Raw genomic sequence first — 22,022 nt, 5'->3', positions numbered from 1 at the left:
CACTACGTCTCCCTGTCATGGCTTTTGTGCCATCAGTACAGGTACCAACACCTCTTGACCACCAAAGTCCATTTGATGTCTCAAAGCTGTCCAGTACTTTAAAAATATCCTCTCCTGTTGTCCTGGTTTCCAGTGGTTTGCAGAAGAGGATATCTTCCTTAATTGAACCCCCATAAACGCAACGGACATTTGCCAGGAGCTGTGCCAGGCCCGCCACGTCTGTTGACTCATCCAGCTGTAATGCATAAAATTCACTGGCTTGTATGCGAAGCAGTAATTGTTTCAAAACATCTCCTACCATGTCACTGATGAGTGTCGTGAAACAGTGTTGTTTGATGAAGGCATTGTCTGTATAGTTTTCTTGGACTTTTCCCCCAGCGTTGTCCCAACCATATCCGCGGCAGCAAGAAGAATTAAGTCCTCCACAATAGCATGGGGCTTGCCTGTCCTAGCCACTTGGTAGCTCACCACATAAGACACTTCTAGCCCCTTCTTATTAATAGTATCTGTTGCTTTTATACATGTCTTACTACTCAAAAGTCGTCTTAATTCTCACTCAAAAAAACTCCTGTGGCTTATTTTTCTAATTGGCATGTTTTGTTTCTAAATGTCTGCGCAAGAGTTTCATCGAGTTGTGAGATAGTACTTTTGCACATATAACACACTGTGGCTGAGGAAAGGCACTACTCCCAATATAAGTGAACACCAAATCAATGTAGTTCTCATCATATTTGCACCTCTTTGATGGTCCAACGTCCCGGTCTGTTGTTTGATGCTTTCCCGGGTAAGGGGGCAGTAGCTCTTCGGCTGCATCAGATTCACAACTGTCAGTGTCCATGCTAGCTGGGCAAACAATAAATATAGAATTACTGATGCTAGCACTGGATGTGCTCATGGAAGCAGAACAACTTGTGTCGTCGACAGGTGCAGGTGTAGCACTGCTGGTATGTGTCTCTATGGACGCGGTCCTTACTTTTTTTAACCATTTATCCATTTTCGAGCAAACGGAATGATCAACAGCTACATTTGGCTACATACGGATCGTTAATGGAATTCCTGCGAGAGAGTAACGGTTAATGTGATTGGATGTTACTTATTTGACTAGGCTACCTGTATTTGACATTGTGTTGTTATTTCGCCAACATTTTTATTTTTGGCAGTGAAACAAGGCTACTCAGTGGAGAAAAAAACCTCACCCAAATGTATAGCCCGTTGGAAAATATAAATGGTCTGTTTTAAAATGTGAAGATATATATATTTTTTTAAACCAAAAAAAAAAACATTTAAAAAAATGATTTTTCTATGTGAATCACATTTTTATTTGGCGTACCCCCGACTACATTGCACATACTTCAGTTTGGGAATACCTGGTCTATATGATAATATCAATCAAGCACTTCAATGTGTTGATTTAATTATGCCACAGCTGACAAGTGTGTGGGATGTGTAAATTGATGACAGATTATGTAAACGTTCATTTACAACATTTACTGCTTTTGCTAACACAAAGTAACATAACTAAATCAGTTTTATTCAGTTCACCCTTGGTTCATAGACCTACAGTACAGGATATTGAGAGATCCTAGCCTCGCCCCCACTGACTGATTGCGAGCGTATTTACCTTTGACAATGAGCTCAGCGAAGTTGGAGACCCCAGAGCCCCTGGAGGACTGGGTGACACATCGGTACAGGTCCTGGTCGTTGCGCTGCACACTGTCCACCTGGAATGATGCCACAAAGCGCCGGTGACTCAGGTGCTTGACCAAGGCTGTAGATGTCACGTCCCCACTGTGCCTCTGGAGAGAGGGGACAGAAAAAACAGGATGGGTCAGATATAAACAAGCACACTCACAAACACATTCTTGCACACAGACACACAGCTGCAAATGTAACAGTATTACTTCCGTTTCCCGCCTTGCCCCAACCTGGACTTGAATCACATCAACAACTGCCTCCTATGAAGCAGAGCAAAGGAAACAGCTACTTCAAGGTCTCAGAGCGAGTGATGTCACCAATTGAAACACTACTAGCACGCACCGCTAACTAACTAGCCAGTTACACTCAACCCCCTTTGACAACCTTCTCCACAGCAACCCCAGCAGCTGGGCAGAGCCCAAATGAGTGATCCAATGTAAGAGTATTGCTTCCGTCCCTCTCCTTGCCCCAACCTGGGCTTTTACCAGGGACCCTCTGAACACATTAACAACTGCCTCACACGAACCATCGTTTCCTATTGCTCCACAAAAGTCGCAGCCTTTGCAGTGCAAGGGTAGCGCTGTAGCAGTCATGACATTTTGTCAGCCGGTTATTTTCATGTAAATAACTGCGTCTCAAGGCATCTACGCATACAAGCAGCATACAAGCGACTGATGTGCGCCTTTGGAACGTCTACATTTTAAAAAGTCTAATAAATCCATTAAATATACACTATTACAATAAACCCATTATTTATTTTAGGCAGCTCTAAAGAAACCTTATGATATGAAGAAAATACACTGCTCAAAAAAATAAAGGGAACACTTAAACAACACAATGTAACTCCAAGTCAATCACACTTCTGTGAAATCAAACTGTCCACTTAGGGAGCAACACTGATTGACAATAAATTTCACATGCTGTTGTGCAAATGGAATAGACAACAGGTGGAAATTATAGGCAATTAGCAAGACACCCCCAATAAAGGAGTGGTTCTGCAGGTGGTGACCACAGACCACTTCTCAGTTCCTATGCATCCTGGCTGATGTTTTGGTCACTTTTGAATGCTGGCGGTGCTTTCACTCTAGTGGTAGCATGAGACGGAGTCTACAACCCACACAAGTGGCTCAGGTAGTGCAGCTCATCCAGGATGGCACATCAATGCGAGCTGTGGAAAGAAGGTTTGCTGTGTCTGTCAGCGTAGTGTTCAGAGCATGGAGGCGCTACCAGGAGCCAGTACATCAGGAGACGTGGAGGAGGTCGTAGGAGGGCAACAACCCAGCAGCAGGACCGCTACCTCCGCCTTTGTGCAAGGAGGAGCAGGAGGAGCACTGCCAGAGCCCTGCAAAATGACCTCCAGCAGGCCACAAATGTGCATGTGTCTGCTCAAATGGTCAGAAACAGACTCCATGAGGGTGGTATGAGGGCCCGACGTCCACAGGTGGGGGTTGTGCTTATAGCCCAACACCGTGCAGGACGTTTGGCATTTGCCAGAGAACACCAAGATTGGCAAATTCGCCACTGGCGACTCTTCACAGATGAAAGCAGGTTCACACTGAGCACATGTGACAGACGTGACAGAGTCTGGAGACGCCGTGGAGAACGTTCTGCTGCCTGCAACATCCTCCAGCATGACCGGTTTGGCGGTGGGTCAGTCATGGTGTGGGGTGGCATTTCTTTGGGGGGCCGCACAGCCCTCCATGTGCTCACCAGAGGTAGCCTGACTGCCATTAGGTACCGAGATGAGATCCTCAGACCCCTTGTGAGACCATATGCTGGTGCGGTTGGCCCTGGGTTCCTCCTAATGCAAGACAATGCTAGACCTCATGTGGCTGGAGTGTGTCAGCAGTTCCTGCAAGAGGAAGGCATTGATGCTATGGACTGGCCCGCCCGTTCCCCAGACCTGAATCCAATTGAGCACATCTGGGACATCATGTCTCGCTCCATCCACCAACGCCACATTGCACCACAGACTGTCCAGGAGTTGGCGGATGCTTTCGCCACCTCATCAGGAGCATGCCCAGGCGTTGTAGGGAGGTCATACAGGCACGTGGAGGCCACACACACTACTGAGCCTCATTTTGACTTGTTTTAAGGACATTACATCAAAGTTGGATCAGCCTGTAGTGTGGTTCCACTTTAATTTTGAGTGTGACTCCAAATCCAGACCTCCATGGGTTGATAAATTGGATTTCCATTGATTATTTATGTGTGATTTTGTTGTCAGCACATTCAAATATGTAAAGAAAAAAGTACGTAATAAGATTATTTCATTCATTCAGATCTAGGATGTGTTATTTTAGTGTTCCCTTTATTGTTTTGAGCAGTGTATATTTTTTGCACCATGCCATAGGCAGTAGGCTAGTTCATTTAGGAGACAAGATAGTCCTGTTTCATAATTTTATATGATATGATTTTCTAGTAAGAAGGATATAATTCCCATTCCGGAGCGAGTGTGCATATGAAGTGGCTATGTTGAGCGTAAAAGTGATCATTTGAACCAGGCTCTATATGCTAGACTTATTTGAAAACTTTAGTTGCGAATGATACAAACCTTAGATCATTAGCTTTGAGAACTCGGTCAGGTGCACAGCTCACTCTATTTCCGGTCACAACCCGGTCACAACTTGCAGACTTGTTTACGCTACTGTGCGTTTTTGTTGCCGATCTTACTTTGATACCTGACGGTTTTTTACTTTTTCATTACCGTATATTTTTACTTTTTCCCTCACTCAACTTTTTTCATTCAACTTTTTCACCCCGGAGGTTTTATCTGGACATGGTTCGTCAGGACTTCAAACAGCCGAAGCTAAGTAACATTAACATGATGCCTTCTAATTGCAGTCGTTGTACTTATAATATACAGGAGAACGATCGCCTTACGGCAAGGATAGCTGTGCTGCAAGCCCAGCTTCAGACGCGATCGTTAGGCAAGGGTAATTTCAGTGTAGGAAAGGATGAAACAGCGTCTGTGCCACCAGTAAGTACAGATAGTAACGTTAGTATAAACCCCCTCGCACGGTCCCCGCAGCCGGACATCTTTCTCATGGCTTCTGGAGGGAAACGCTGTAGGAATGCTCAACTGGTGTCGCTTATTCAGCCGACAGAAACTTTCAACCGGTTCTCCCCATTAAGCGAGTCGGAGTCGGAGGCCGAGACTTCTCTGGTCTCTACTCCTCCCGTTGTGGGGTCTGAGACGCCGACGGCTCCCACCATTAGCTCTGACAAATTGAAAACCCTAGTCATTGGCGACTCCATTACCCGCAGTATTAGACTTAAAACTAATCATCCAGCGATCATACACTGCTTACCAGGGGGCAGGGCTACCGACGTTAAGGCTAATCTAAAGACGGTGCTGGCTAAAGCTAAAACTGGCGAGTGTAGAGAGTATAGAGATATTGTTATCCACGTCGGCACCAACGATGTTAGGATGAAACAGTCAGAGTTCACCAAGCGCAACATAGCTTCAGCGTGTAAATCAGCTAGAAAGATGTGTCGGCATCGATTAATTGTCTCTGGCCCCCTCCCAGTTAGGGGGAGTGATGAGCTCTACAGCAGAGTCTCACAACTCAATCGCTGGTTGAAAACTGTTTTCTGCCCCTCCCAAAAGATAGAATTTGTAGATAATTGGCCCTCTTTCTGGGACTCACCCACAAACAGGACCAAGCCTGGCCTGTTGAGGAGTGACGGACTCCATCCTAGCTGGAGGGGTGCTCTCATCTTATCTACGAACATAGACAGGGCTCTAACTCCTCTAGCTCCACAATGAAATAGGGTGCAGGCCAGGCAGCAGGCTGTTAGCCAGCCTGCCAGCTTAGTGGAGTCTGCCACTAGCACAGTCAGCGTAGTCAGCTCAGCTTTCCCCATTGAGATCGTGTCTGTGCCTCGATCTAGGTTGGGCAAAATTAAAAATGGCGGTGTTCGCTTTAGCAATCTCACTAGTATAAAGACCTCCTCCATTCCTGCCATTATTGAAAGAGATTGTGATACCTCACATCTCAAAATTGGGTTACTTAATGTTAGATCCCTCACTTCCAAGGCAGTTATAGTGAATGAACTAATCACTGATAATAATCTTGATGTGATTGGCCTGACTGAAACATGGCTTAAGCCTGATGAATTTACTGTGTTAAATGAGGCCTCACCCCCTGGTTACATTAGTGACCATACCCCCCGTGCATCCGGCAAAGGCGGAGGTGTTGCTAACATTTACGATAGCAAATTTCAATTTACAAAAAAAACAACAACAATGACGTTTTCGTCTTTTGAGCTTCTAGTCATGAAATCTATGCAGCCTACTCACTCACTTTTTATAGCTACTGTTTATAGGCCTCCTGGGCCATATGCAGTGTTCCTCACTGAGTTCCCTGAATTCCTATCGGATCTTGTAGTCATAGCAGATAATATTCTAATTTTTGGTGACTTTAACATTCACATGGAAAAGTCCACAGACCCACTCCAAAAGGCTTTCGGAGCCATCATCGACTCAGTGGGTTTTGTCCAACATGTCTCTGGACCTACTCACTGCCACAGTCATACTCTGGACCTAGTTTTGTCCCATGGAATAAATGTTGTGGATCTAAATGTTTTTCCTCATAATCCTGGACTATCGGACCACCATTTTATTACGTTTGCAATTGCAACAAATAATCTGCTCAGACCCCAACCAAGGAGCATTAAAAGTCGTGCTATAAATTCTCAGACAACCCAAAGATTCCTTGATGCCCTTCCAGACTGCCTCTGCCTACCCAAGGACGTCAGAGGACAAATATCAGTTAACCACCTAACCGAGGAACTCAATTTAACCTTGCGCAATACCCTAGATGCAGTTGCACCCCTAAAAACTAAAAACATCTGTCATAAGAAACTAGCTCCCTGGTATACAGAAAATACACGAGCTCTGAAGCAAGCTTCCAGAAAATTGGAACGGAAATGGCGCAACACCAAACTGGAAGTCTTCCGACTAGCTTGGAAAGACAGTACCGAAGAGCCCTTACTGCTGCTCGATCATCCTATTTTTCCAACTTAATTGAGGAAAATAAGAACAATCCGAAATTTCATTTTGATACTGTCGCAAAGCTAACTAAAAAGCAGCCTCCGCAAATGGAGGATGGCTTTCACTTCAGCAGTAATAAATTTATGAACTTCTTTGAGGAAAAGATCATGATCATTAGAAAGCAAATTACAGACTCCTCTTTAAATCTGGTTATTCCTCCAAAGCTCCATTGTCCTGAGTCTGCACAACTCTGCCAGGACCTAGGATCAAGGGAGATACTAAAGTGTTTTAGTACTATATCTCTTGACGCAATGATGAAAATAATCATGGCCTCCAAACCCTCAAGCTGCATACTGGACCCTATTCCAACTAAACTACTGAAAGAGCTGCTTCCTGTGCTTGGCCCTCCTATGTTGAACATAATAAACGGCTCTCTATCCACCGGATGTGTACCAAGCTCACTAAAAGTGGCAGTAATAAAGCCTCTCTTGAAAAAGCCGAATCTTGATCCAGAAATTATAAAAAACTATCGGCCTATATCGAATCTTCCATTCCTCTCAAAAATTTTTGAAAAAGCTGTTGCACAGCAACTCACTGCCTTCCTGAAGACAAACAATGTATACGAAACGCTTCAGTCTGGTTTTAGACCCCATCATAGCACTGAGACTGCACTTGTGAAGGTGGTAAATGACCTTTTAATGACGTCAGACCGAGGCTCTGCATCTGTCCTCGTGCTCCTAGATCTTAGTGCCGCTTTTGATACCATCGATCACCACATTCTTTTGGAGAGATTGGAAACCCAAATTGGTCTACATGGACAAGTTCTGGCCTGGTTTAGATCTTATCTGTCGGAAAGATATCAGTTTGTCTCTGTGAATGGTTTGTCCTCTGACAAATCAATTGTACATTTCGGTGTTCCTCAAGGTTCCGTTTTAGGACCACTATTGTTTTCACTATATATTTTACCTCTTGGGGATGTCATTCGAAAACATAATGTTAAATTTCACTGCTATGCGGACGACACACAGCTGTACATTTCAATGAAACATGGTGAAGCCCCAAAATTTCCCTCGCTAGAAGCCTGTGTTTCAGACATAAAGAAGTGGATGGCTGCAAACTTTCTACTTTTAAACTCGGACAAAACAGAGATGCTTGTTCTAGGTCCCAAGAAACAAAGAGATCTTCTGTTGAATCTGACAATTAATCTGGATGGTTGTACAGTCGTCTCAAATAAAACTGTGAAGGACCTCGGCGTTACTCTGGACCCTGATCTCTCTTTTGAAGAACATATCAAGACTGTTTCAAGGACAGCTTTTTTCCATCTACGTAACATTGAAACAATCAGAAATGTTCTGTCCAAAAATGACGCAGAAAAATTAATCCATGCTTTTGTTACTTCTAGGCTGGACTACTGCAATGCTCTACTTTCCGGCTACCCGGATAAAGCACTAAATAAACTTCAGTTAGTGCTAAATACGGCTGCTAGAATCCTGACTAGAACCCAAAAATTTGATCATATTACCCCAGTGCTAGCCTCCCTACACTGGCTTCCTGTTAAGGCAAGGGCTGATTTCAAGGTTTTACTGCTAACCTACAAAGCATTACATGGGCTTGCTGCTACCTATCTTTCCGATTTGGTCCTGCCGTACATACCTACACGTACGCTACGGTCACAAGACGCAGGCCTCCTAATTGTCCCTAGAATTTCTAAGCAAACGGCTGGAGGTAGGGCTTTCTCCTATAGAGCTCCATTTTTATGGAATGGTCTGCCTACCAATGTGAGAGACGCAGACTCAGTCTCAACCTTTAAGTCTTTACTGAAGACTTATCTCTTCAGTAGGTCCTATGATTAAGTATAGTCTGGCCCAGGAGTGTGAAGGTGAACGGAAAGGCTGGAGCAACGAACCGCCCTTGCTGTCTCTGCCTTGCCGGTTCCCCTCTTTCCACTGGGATTCTCTGCCTCTAACCCTTTTACAGGGGCTGAGTCACTGGCCTACTGGTGTTCTTCCATGCCGTCCATGGGAGGGGTGCGTCACTTGAGTGGGTTGAGTCACTGACGTGGTCTTCCTGTCTGGGTTGGCGCCCCCCCCTTGGGTTGTGCCATGGCGGAGATCGTTGTGGGCTATACTCGGCCTTGTCTTAGGACGGTAAGTTGGTGGTTGGAGACATCCCTCTAGTGGTGTGGGGGCTGTGCTTTGGCAAAGTGGGTGGGGTTATATCCTGCCTGTTTGGCCCTGTCCGGGGGTATCATCGGATGGGGCCACAGTGTCTTCTGATCCCTCCTGTCTCAGCGTCCAGTATTTATGCTGCAGTAGTTTATGTGTCGGGGGGCTAGGGTCAGTCTGTTACATCTGGAGTATTTCTCTTGTCTTATCCGGTGTCCTGTGTGTATTTAAATATGCTCTCTCTAATTCTCTCTTTCTCTCTTTCTGTCTTTCTCTCGGAGGACCTGAGCCCTAGGACCATGCCTCAGGACTACCTGGTATGATGACTCCTTGCTGTCCCCAGTCCACCTGGCCGTGCTGCTGCTCCAGTTTCAACTGTTCTGCCTGCGGCTATGGAACCCTGACCTGTTCACCGGACGTGCTTGTTGCACCCTCGACAACTACTATGATTATTATTATTTGACCATGCTGGTCATTTATGAACATTTTAACATTTTAACATTTTGACCATGTTCTGTTATAATATCCACCCTGCACAGCCAGAAGAGGACTGGCCACCCCTCATAGCCTGGTTCCTCTCTAGGTTTCTTCCTAGGTTTTTGGCCTTTCTAGGGAGTTTTTCCTAGGGAGTTTTTCCTAGCCACCGTGCTTCTTTCACATGCTTTGCTTGCTGTTTGGGGTTTTAGGCTGGGTTTCTGTACAGCACTTTGAGAATATCAGCTGATGTACGAAGGGCTATATAAAAATAAATTTGATTTGAAAAAATAAATTTGATTATAATGTCTTAGAAATCAAAACATACAGTATATGGGCTGCATGATGCGACTATAGGCTATTGTGATCTGTTCCTTGCCTCAGGCTGCTCATACGTGTGCACGCTGTTCTCTCATCAAATGATCATATTTTCACCCATCAGACTATTCTCAATTTAATCTTGTCTTTACTAACACTTTGCCAGTTGGTCAGCGCATGCTTGGAGTACACATCCGCTAATCCGTCTGGCCCAGCGGCCTTGTGAATGTTGACCTGTTTAATGGTCTAACTCACATCGGCTGTGGAGAGTGTGAACACACTAAAATTAGTTTCAATTTAAAATGGCTCATTGTCAAATGGGCAGGAACAGGGCCAGGAGTAAAAATATATGTCATCTGTATGCACTCAAATAGAGAATGGAGGCCGCGTTGCCACTGTTCATTTTTCAATCATGCCGGGTAAGCTACCACTCCGGTTTTATAGTAGAGCACGTGCTTAATATGAGCAACTGAGGAATAAATACAGTAGCATCTGGATCCTCCTCTTTCTAAGGGCAACCATCAAAACTCTGCTTTCAAACGGGATTGAATATAGAAATGTCCGGGTTTATACACTGAACAAAACTATAAACGCAACATATAAAGTGTTGGTCCCATGTTTCATGAGCTGAAATAAAAGATCCCTGAAATGTTCCAAAAACACAAAAAGCTTATTTTCTCAAATGTTTTGCACAAATGTGTTCACATCCCTGTTAGTGTGCATTTCTCCTTTGCCAAGATAATCCATCCACCTGACAGGTATGGCATATCAAGAAGCTGATTATGATCATTACACAGGTGAACCTTGGGTTGGGGACAATAAAAGGTACTCTAAAATGTGCAGTTTTGTCACACAACACAATGCCAGAGATGTCTCAAGTTTTGAGGGAACGTGCAATTGGCATGCTGACTGCAGGAATGTCCACCAGAGCGGTTGCCAGAGAATCGAACGTTCATTTCTCTACCCTAAGCCGCCTCCATTGTCGTTTTAGAATTTGGCAGTACGTCCAACTAGCCTCACATTATGTTTTTCTGCCGTGCGTAATATGCAGTTGGCTATTAGGCTATGTATTGTATAATGGCACAATCATTATTTTAATTCAGGCTTTTTGGGGGGGGATTGGGCTCATACACTAAGTGTATAAAACATTGATCGTTCCATGACATACTGACCAGGTGAATCCAGGTGAAAGCTATGATCCCTTATAGATGTCACCTGTTAAATCCAATTCAATCAGTATAGGTGAAGGGGAGGAGACAGGTTAAAGAAAGATTTTTAAGCCTTGAGACAATTGAGACATGGATTGTGTATGTGTGCTATTCAGAGGGTGAATGAACGGGCAAGACAAAATATTTAAGTGCCTTTGAACAGGGTATGGTAGTAGGTGCCAGGCACACCGGTTTGTGTCAAGAACGGTAATGCTGCTGGGCTTTCAAGCTCAACAGTTTCCTGTGTGTATCAAGAATAGTCTACCACCCAAAGGACATCCAGGCAACTTGACACAACTGCGGGAAACATTGGCGTCAACATGATTGGCATCAACATTCCTGTGGAATGCTGCACAATAAGGTTTAATATTCGTATGGGTGTTCTGAATTAATCATCACCTTAAAAGCACTGTCCATTTCGTAGTGTTAGGCTTTCAAACAACATCCACAATATTTGTGTATGCTCCATCTTTTTAAACCAGCTAAATGGAGTGCCATATTTGAGGCAGTCTGCATAGTAAGATTATTGTTCCCTTGGTGGAGCCATGACACTCAGCTAACAACATAATAACTAAATATGTTTCAATTATTGCTATCCAGGCCATTTGAGTTGAGTGATTAAAAAGGATGATTGTCCAGCAGCATAACATTTAAATTTGAATGGCAGGGGACATCCCTCTGATTTAAACATGTACAATTACAATCAGGTATCCTTTAATACAAACAAATGAAATCTTGTCAAGATAATTCTCACGTCACCCCGCTCCTCCGCTCTCTCCACTGGCTTCCAGTTGAAGCTCGCTTCCGCTACGAGACCATGGTGATTGCCTACGGAGCTGTGAAGGGAACGGCACCTCCATACCTTCAGGCTCTGATCAGGCCCTACACCCAAACAAGGGCACTGCGTTCATCCACCACTGGCCTGCTGGCCCCCCTACCTCTGAGGAAGCACAGTTCCCGCTCAGCCCAGTCAAAACTGTTCGCTGCTCTGGCACCCCAATGGTGGAACAAGCTCCCTCACGACGCCAGGACAGCGGAGTCAATCACCACCTTCCGGAGACACCTGAAACCCCACCTCTTTAAGGAATACCTAGGATAGGATAAAGTAATCCTTCTAACCCCCCCCCCCCCCTTAAAATATTTAGATGCACTATTGTAAAGTGGTTGTTCCACTGGATATCATAAGGTGAATGCACCATTTTGTAAGTCGCTCTGGATAAGAGCGTCTGCTAAATGACTTAAATGTAATGTAAATGTAATAATAATGATTATGAGAGCAATGTTGGTTATGAGGGCCATTAGTTAATTCAGCGCAGGTGCCGGTAGTCAGTCTTCTTTTGTGTCCATACTATAGCAATATAGGGTGTTATCACCACCCAGCACTCACAGTCCTGCAAAACACTATGGAGCCAATACATTTAAATCCACATGAGTAGCTAAAAGTGCATGGCTGGTGGGCTTAATGTTTCACCATGTAGTCACTCTAATGTGTAGTCTTGCAGATGAATAGCAGGGGGTAAGCTTTCATGTTTTGGTACAGAGCAAAAGAAAACGAAAGAGAGAAAATGACTCTGACACCAGTGCTCTTCAAAGCCAGAATATACCACGGAGAAGGAGTGGGCACGACAAAGGTAGAGAGAGAGCACAGGAGGAAAAATAACAAAAACAAAAAGAGAGTACTGGTGCTGGGAAAGAAATCTGCAGTTGAGATGTTGTTGAATGAAAGGAGGTATCCCACTGAACCCTTCAAGGCATTTCTCACATTGTTCTATTCCATTATCACCACAAGTATCCTTCAAGCCTATAGTCTCAACAACAGGCCACCTTGAGCCTAACATTAGTCTAACGTTTAGGCCAAGGCCTTTTTCAGTGTGTGAAATAGCAGGCTTGCCAATCAACACATTCTTCTCTCTCTTTCTTTTTCAGTGAAAAACAACTGGTGAGTAAACAGAATCAGTCTCAGAGAAGACGTAGGCCCGGGGTCCTCCGGGAAGCAAGTGGGATGAGCTAGGCCCCTTCTCTGTTTGCTTAGATGACTGGATGTGTGTAAGTCTTTGTGCTGTCCAAAGCCACAGTGGACGTGTCTGTATGTTTGTAAACTCTCGAAAGCCACAGACCACACAAGCCCCAACTGTCACAAGTAAACACCCAAACTCTGATTAGGGTCAAGCAGTGGCAACCAGTCTGGTCTGGTGGTCATACCAAAAACAAACCAAACCCTCAATCATAGACTTCAGTGTCTACTGCCCTTGGCTTACTTCTTTTATCTATTTAGCTTTTTCTCCCTCCACAAAAGGATATTAGGGAAATCAGGTTAATCAAATAAGCCTGAGACGGAATATGTAAACTATCAGGCTGGAGCGAATTACTGAGAAAACTACCAAATGATCTGTTTAGTCTGGCAGGAGTTGGCATGGTGAGACTGGGTCGCAGCTGGTACACACAGCAGATGCAACAATCAAATGAAAACAACAAAACAACAGAGAGGGTAAGCAACCTCATCTAAAATGGCAGCCGTGACACCCAGTCATGTATCTCCTCATGCAGTTTGGGGAAGGCAGGCATCGAAGAGCCTTGAGGACTTTTGTTATTGCGAATGTTAGTGGCGTTATGACAGCTCCCTACTGGAGGCATCTGTCCTTGTGATGTGACAAAATGGTTTGTTTGATATCATTCTCACTTGGATGTTAGAGGTTTTGTAATGTTGAAGGAAGAAGAGGTATCAAAGTTGAAGACGATGTTGTGCATTGCGCCTCAAGGCTTGCATGGTGTAATTAACACATACTGTGGTGGTGGTAAGAGTCGTGGATGTGTGGCTGCCTGGTAATTGCTGAGAGAGACAGAGCCTGGAAAACAAAACTATCACAATGCTCTTTCAAACCTTTAAAAACGTAATGTTTTTAAAACCACTGAATGTTATTCACTCAGACATACACTGCAGTGGCCTACCTGACCTTCAGAGGGATGGAATTTGCATGAATAAAGCATACAAGTGGGAAAAGGGATATTAAAAACAGAGCCCTGCATTTGGATAAAGGAAGAAGGCTGTAAAGAAAGCAGAGCACTGTGATTTCATGAGCAAACTGGATTTTCAAAGGTGCTGGGCTGGAGAGTCTTCAAGGCTGGAGCGTAGCATTAAAATTCTCCTCAATGCTCTGCTGAATTTGAATAACTAACACAAGCACGTTTATAATTCAAAGACACTGACCTATCATTTCAAGTTTCCCTCTTTAATGGCATGACTACAAATACACTTACAGTAGAACTCAAAAGTGCTAGTATTCCCAAAGAGACCTGCATTCAAATAGTATTTGGTTTCTTTGAAATACTTCAGCTGCGCTTGATTGAGCTTGCCTGGCTCAATGGAACCAATTGAATAGCTGAAAATGAACCCAAAAGTGCAAACCCACCTGGCACTCCAGACAGACTCAATCAAACTCTCAAAAGTATTTGAAATAAAATAAATACTACAGGTGTGCCCCTAAATCCCCACTGACCTCCAGTAGGAACTTCTCAGCTTCCGATGCCCGGCCCGATGCCACACACTGGAAGGTGGCATTCTGCCCAGCGTTGACCTCCTCATCTCCCAGCCGGGAGAAGTGGGGTGCCTTATCTGTTGGAACAGAGCGAGAGAGCAGAGATCATATGACTGCTGTGCCGTGACAGACAGCCAATCACAATGTCAGCCAACCAGACCAACAAAATAAATGCTTTTATTAAAAATACATTTTACGAAGTTATGTGTGGCAAAACGCCCATGTCCTTCCATTTGAGGGTTATGCAGCTATACTAGGGCTCCCGAGTGGCGCAGCGGTCTAAGGCACTGCACCTCAGTGTTAGAGGCATCACTACAGACCCTGGTTCTATCCCAGACTGTATCACAACTGGCCGTGATCAGGAATCCCATTGGGTGGCACAAAATTGGCCCAGCGTCATCCGGGTTAGGGGAGCGTTTGGCCGGGGTTGGCTGTCATTGTAAAATAAGAATTTGTTCTTAACTGACTTGCATAGTTAAATAAAAAATGAAATACTACATTTCGTGATTTCTAAAGAGATGCAGTATATGATCATCAATCGGACTTTGTTCCAGCTTCATTGCCAGTGTGAGATGTGTGTGAAAGTATGAAATGTCACCATTGGCAGCTTTTGACATTCTACAACAACGTAATTCAAACGTTCATGTTTAATTAGATACGAATCAGAGACTAATTGTCTCCCATTAAGGACCTCAAAGCTGGTTGGAGAAGGACTCATTGACATACTGACATATTGCTTGTTCTCTCCCTTTATTGTCCTACAATAAACCCACAAAGAGAAGTCATCCAATACACAACTTAGAAATGAATTGCAGAGCCTAACCACTGGGTTAGAGCCTCCAGCACAGGCTCTCATCACCACAAAACGGAGGACAACCCAACCTAGTCAGGATACGTTACTTTAGTGGTGGAGTGGTAGTGAAATGAAAAAGAGGGAGGCGAACGTTTCAATTCCTGCTCTTCCATGTTCAGTGTTTCATTACACTGTTACTTTCTGGGAGAGAGAGAGAATTTGTTTATCTACTTTGTGTAAATAGGTAGTGGGGAGAGGCGGGGATGCCTCTTGCGTTTGTAGTCCACAGGTGGTCATGTTTCCCATGGACGAGTCCCCCGTCTAAGGTTAATTCATAATTCATCGTAGCTATGAGCCAGCATAAACAAACACAAAAACGAATGCGATAAAAAAAAAAACAGGTCCTTCTGTTGACTAAAAAACTTGGTAGTATAAATGTGTCAGATCACATCCCGGGGACTCTTTACCATGATAAATATTTAATTTGACTGCAACACTGGTTTCAGAGTAAAAGACTAGGACTATGGAGACTACAACAGAAATGTCAAGCGTACTTAGCAGTTTCAACCAGAATTTGCAAGAAGGAAGGAGCTTGGTGGCTTTTCTCCTTTTTTTTTCTCTTCGCTTTTGTCTCATTTCCTTGTGACAAATGGTGCAGGCTGGCCGTGTGCCACCATAGACAGTACTGTGCGCAGGTCCTGATGACAGTCTAAATGATTTAATGGTAGCACTGGGGGGGGTAGAAGATACCATCTGTTCTCCATGGGAAATGCGGGGAACCAATGTGTGGCTAGGCAGGGACACAGTCAGCATCTCTGATTGAAATCACTTCCGGTCTCCATGGCATGTGGTGTCTATAAAACCATACAGTAGAAACTATACTGAACAAAAATATAAAAGCAACATGTAAAGTGTTGGTAACATTTTTCATGAGCTGAAATAAAAGTTCCCAGAAATGTTCCATATGCACAAAAAGCTTGTTCTCAAAAAAATGTCTTTGTTTACATCCCTGTTAGTGAGCATTTCTCCCTTGCCAAGATAATCCATCCACCTGACAGGTGTGACATATCAAGAAGCTGATTAAACAGCATGATCATTACACAGGTGAACCTTGTGCTGGGGACAATAAAAGGCACTCTAAAATGTGCAGTTTTGTCACACAACACAATGCCAGAGATGTCTCAAGTTTTGAGGGAGTGTGCAGTTGGCATGCTGACTGCAGGAATGTCCAACAGAGCTGGTGCTAGAGAATTTAATGTTAATTTCTCTACCATTAACTGGCCTCACAACGGCAGACCAAATGTAACCTCGCCAGCCCAGGACCTCCACATCCGGCTTCTTCACCTGCAGGATCGTCTGAGGAGTGGGAGGAGGGGGTGCTGAGGAGGATTTCTGTCAGTAATAAAGCCCTTTTGTGGGGAAAAACAAATTCAGATTGGTTGGGCCTGTCTCCCCAGAGGGTGGACCTGGCTCCCAAGTGGGTGGGCATATAACCTCCCAGGCCCACCCATGGCTGTGCCCCTGCCCAGTCATATGAAATTCATAGATTAGGGCCTAAAGAACTGATTTCCTTCTATGAAGAGTAACTCTGTTGCATGTTGTGTTAAAATTTTTGTTCAGTATACGAAAAAGCATGCTAAAAAAATTATCCTCCAATTACACTGTACCGAAACCCTCATGACAAGGAAAACAAAGCCCAGAGTATATCCTCACCTCACGCACAAGTCACTTATATCTACAGTTGAAGTCGGAAGTTTACATACACTTAGGTTGGAGTCATTAAAACTCATTTTTCAACCACTCAACAAATTTCTTGTTAACAAACTATAGTTTTGGCAAGTCGGTTAAGACATCTACTTTGTGCATGAAACAAGTAATTTTCCAACAATTGTTTACAGACAGATTATTTCACTTATAATTCACTGTATCACAATTCCAGTGGGTCAGAAGTTTACATACACTAAGTTGACTGTGTTTTTATACAACTTGGAAAATTCCCGAAAATGATGTCATGGCTTTAGAAGCTTCTGATAGGCTAATTGACAACATTTGATTCAATTGGAGGTGTACCTGTGGATGTATTTCAAGGCTTACCTTCAAACTCAGTGCCTCTTTGCTTGACATCATGGGAAAATCAAAAGAATTCAGCCAAGACCTCAGAAAAACTATTGTAGAACTCCACAAGTCTGGTTCATCCTTGGAAGCAATTTCCAAACGCCTGAAGGTACCACGTTCATCTGTGCAAACAATAGTACGCAACTATAAACACCATTGGACAAAACAGCCATCATACCGCTCAAGAAGGAGATGCGTTCTTTCTCCTAGAGATGAACGTACTTTGGTGCGAAAAGTGAAAATCAATCCCAGAAAAACAGCAAAGAACCTTGTGAAGATGCTGGAGGAAACAGATACAAAGTATCCATATCCACAGTAAAATTTGTTCTATATCTACATAACCTGAAAGGCCGCTCGGCAAGGAAGAAGCCACTGCTCCAAAACCGCCATAAAAAAGCCAGACTACGGTTTGCAACTGCACATGGGAACAAAGATTGTACTTTTTGGAGAAATGTCTTCTGGTCTGATGAAACAAAAATAGAACTGTTTGGCCATAATGACCATCGTTATGTTTGGAGGTAAAAGGGGGAGGCTTGCAAGCCGAAGAACAACATCCCAACTGTGAAGCACAGGGGTGGCAGCATCATCTTGTGTGGGTGCTTTGCTGCAGGAGGGACTGGTGCACTTCACAAAATAGATGGCATCATGAGGAAGTAAAATTATGTGGATATATTGAAGCAACATCTAAAGACATCAGTCAGGAAGTTAAAGCTTGGTTGCAAATGGGTCTTCCAAATGGACAATGATCCCAAGCATACTTCCAAAGTTGTGGCAAAATGGCTTAATTATTGGAGTGGCCATCACAAAGCCCTGACCTCAATCCCATTGACAATTTGTGGGCAGAACTGAAAAAGCATGTGAGAGCGAGGAGGCCTACAAACCTGACTCAGTTACACCAGCTCTGTCAGGAGGAATGGGCCAAAATTCACCCAACTTATTGTGGGAAGCTTGTGGAAGGCTACCCGAAACGTTTGACCCAAGTTAAACAATTTAAAGGCAATGCTAACAAATACTCATTGAGTGTATGTAAACTTCTGACCCACTGGGAATGTGATGAAAGAAATAAAAGCTGAACTAAATCATTCTCTCTACTATTATTCTGATATTTCACATTCTTAAAGTAAAGTGGTGATCCTAACTGACATAAAACAGTTTTTACTAGGATTAAATGTCAGGAATTGTGAAAAACTAAGTTAAAATGTTTGTGTATGTGAACTTCCAACTTCAACTGTAACTGGAATAAAGGTGTTAACCGAATTCCAAATTACTGAGCTGGCAGATCACTTTTGATCAGCAGTATGTCGGGGGGCAAACATGTCACAGGGAGGGAGAAGCTTTGTCCAGGGTTTAAGCTCAGGTAGTGTTAGCAACTGTCGTTACCAGTTTTCCCATGACTTTTCTACTCCTCTAGGTTTGATAGCACACTAAGCCTGTGTTATCCCAGGTACACTGTGCACACACGGACAGCCTTAACCACTGTATAACAGCAATGGGAAACCACCGAGTGACAAAACCACCACAGGTCTTCTCCTATAGGAACAGCATTTGGAAAATACACTTTTTTTTGGTGCCATTTCATTCTAGAAAATGTATCTAAAAAATAGCAACTTCATGGCAACTAATGGATAATATTTTATTTAACATTTATTTTGACAGGTAGATATGCTGAGAGCAAGGTCTCTTTCACAGATGAGCGCTACATAAAAAAAAATACAAACACAACAATACAATAGTCACTATATATAATACAGTATATAATAGAGAGGAGAGAAGAGGTAATGTTCTGCATACTTAGAGGGTTCATTTACTTTGTGGGATAAATCAGAAAGAGGTTTCTATTTTCACATCTCTAACCTTGAGTCAGTTGGGCACATTATGAGTGCTCTTGAGACTAAATCACAAGGGAGTGGCTGGAGCTGAAGTGTTTTGGGAAAATGTAATTCACATCAAACCTGGACCCCAATTGAAATCAACCAATGAAAAGGTCAAGCTTCCATTAGCGTTCTCCTCCTCTTTATCATATGGAATTAACTCTCTACATTTCACTCTCTATATAGTATCGGTCTCTAAATGTTCTATTTTATACTGCTCCTTAATCCCCAACCACCTCCCTCCTCTTCTACATCGGTGATGGTACTCACAACAGGGATAGGTCAGGAGCAGGATGTCATCCATGGCGATGTAGCCTCGCCGCTCCCTGGAAACAGTTGCTTCGATCAGGACCTGGGAAGTAGAATTAAAACAAAAAAGTGAGATAGCTTGGAGTGATAAATCTTGAAACAAATTTGATTGCTGTTATCCTTTATACAATTGAGGCATTTGCATCAAATCAAACTGTCCTCCTTCTGAGGCAGAGATCTTAATTATTATCACAAAGCTCTACACAATTCATTGCACCCATAAGATAGGTTAGGGAAAAAGAGAGGACCTAAATCTTTAAGAATGGATACAAATTTGACCCTAACAATTACAGAGGCATTTGTATAAACAATAACCTGGTTTTCTGTAGTACTATACACTGAGTATTCAAAACATTAGAAACACCTTCCTAAAATTGAAGTTGCACACCCCACCCATCCCCCTCTCCTTCAGAACAGCCTCAATTAGGTCAGGGCATGGACTCTAAATGGTGTCGAAAGCATTCCACAGGGATGCTGGCCCATGTTGACTCCAATGCTTCCCACAGTTGTGTCAAGTTGCCTGGATGTCCTTTGAGTGGTGGACCATTCTTGATACACACGGGAAACTGTTGAGTGTGAAAAACCCAGCAGCGTTGCAGTTCTTGACACAAACCGGTGCGCCTGGAACCTTCTACCATACCCCGTTCAAAGGCACTTAAATATTTAGTCTTGCTTATTCACACTCTGAATGGCACACATACACAATCCATGTCTCAATTGTCTCAAGACTTAAAAATCCTTCTTTAACCTGTCTTTCATAACAAGTGACATCAACAAGGGATCACAGCTTTCACCTAGATTCACCTGATCAATCTATGTCATGGAAAGAGCAGGTGTCCTTAACATGTAAGACTTGTAAACATCCTTAATAAGCACAATGTCTTGAGTAAAATCCAATTTGGAATTATAACAAAACATTGCACGATTGATCATATTTACACCTTGCTCACCCTGATAGATAAACATGTCCACGAAAATAAGACCAACATTTAGGTTTCCAAAAAGCATTTCATTTTATTTGGCATAAAGGACTGTTCTACAAAGTGGTATAGGGGGTAAAACATATGACATAATTATATCAATACTGGCAATACCTGCGGCATGAAAATTGGCAAGAAAAGGACAGAATTCTTTAACCAGGGGCAGGGCCTTTGCCATGGTTGCAAATCTCAGCCTGGCACTTTTTAATATTTACATCAATGAATTGACCACTATTCTAGAAAAATCCCCAGCACCTGGACTCTAAAAGGTGATTCTTCGCAGATGACCTGTGCCTGTTGTCACCCACAGCACATGGCCTACAGCAGAGCCTGGACCTGCTGGAGCAGTACTGCCAGATCTGAACCCTAGCAGTAAACCCCAAAATAATGATTTTCTAGAGAAGATCCAGATCACAGGGAATTAGACCAAAGTTCTCAATTGGTACAAAATATATAGAGTACTGTACACACTACAATAACTTAGGTTTAAAAATAAGCTCAACTGGACACATACCGTGAATGAGGCAGTAAATGAACTGAGAAAGCACGCAGAGCGTTCTATGACATTAAAAAACAAATTCAAATTGAAACCTTTGAAAATGTGTCTCAAATTAATTAAATATGTCATTGAACCAACAGCACTTCATTGCAGCGAGGTGTGGGGTCCCACTTGCAAAACAAGATTTAACTCAATGGGAAAAACACCCCATTGAAACCCTGCATGCAGAGGTCTGTAAGATTGCTCAAATGTCCAGAGGAAACTGCAAACAATGCACGCAGGGGAGAATTAGGCCAATATCCACTAATAATAAAATGTAGGTTTACCAAGGCCTGCTGAGCAAAAAAAAGAGTCACCTCATCCGGCTGATCCTGAGTTCACAGATCTGTTCTACTAACACCACAGGACCAGAATATCCAATCAATCAGAATACAAATAATGATAACACAGTCAAAACAAAATTACATTACCTATTGGGAAACACAAACAAAGCAAAATGCCAAGCTATCTGACCCTAAATTGACATTATACCATGGCAAACTATTTGACCATGGTTACTGATCAAAACCTTAGAAAAGCCTTGACAAAGTACAGGCTTAGTGAGCACAGCCTTGCGATTGAAAAAGGGTAGACACAGCGAAACCTGGCATTTCACGACAAAAAGTAAAAAATATAAAACAATGAAAGTGTCATTTCCCAAAATGTGAAAACAATATTCAAGGTTCCAAAGACATCTCTGATGAGAATAGGCTACCCATCCTGTTGGTGGAGGAAGCAGAGAACTGTGGGTTGGCAGTGCACAAAATTGCTGCCTGTCATAAGATTTTATTTTTTATTTATTTAACCTTTATTTAACTAGGCAAGTCAGTTAATGACGGCCTACCGGGGTTGACTTGTTCAGGGGCAGAACAACAGATTTTTACCTTCAGCTCTGGGATTCGATCCAGCAACCTTTCCGTTTCTGGCCCAACGCTCTAACCACTAGGCTACCTGCCGCCCCAATAAAGATGATCAGCGTCTGAGAGCCCAGCCAATCTGCACATGTCCTCTATGCCATTGTTAT

The 22,022-nt window shown here is 43.3% G+C and overlaps 1 protein-coding gene across 5 annotated transcripts in view; it reads right to left on the bottom strand.

Annotated features, from left to right (window-relative positions):
- ptprub (protein tyrosine phosphatase receptor type Ub) overlaps positions 1–22,022 on the bottom strand; it is a 411,243-nt gene that overhangs the window by 166,566 nt on the left and 222,655 nt on the right. For all 5 annotated transcript variants that reach the window (XM_014169409.3, XM_082963807.1, XM_014169427.3 and 2 more), the window contains exons 4-6: positions 19,442–19,523; positions 14,354–14,469; positions 1,622–1,796 (exon numbers count right to left, since the gene is read on the bottom strand). In XM_014169409.3, the coding sequence (XP_014024884.1) occupies positions 1,622–1,796; positions 14,354–14,469; positions 19,442–19,523 (373 nt within the window). The remainder of the gene's footprint in view (positions 1–1,621; positions 1,797–14,353; positions 14,470–19,441; positions 19,524–22,022) is intronic.

The sequence above is a fragment of the Salmo salar genome, chromosome 02, assembly GCF_965601325.2.
Source record: "Salmo salar chromosome 02, fSalSal1, whole genome shotgun sequence".
Classification (NCBI taxonomy): Eukaryota; Metazoa; Chordata; class Actinopteri; order Salmoniformes; family Salmonidae; genus Salmo; species Salmo salar.
The sequence above is the reverse complement of the archived record's forward strand: the minus strand, read 5'-3'. Positions and strand labels throughout refer to the sequence as shown.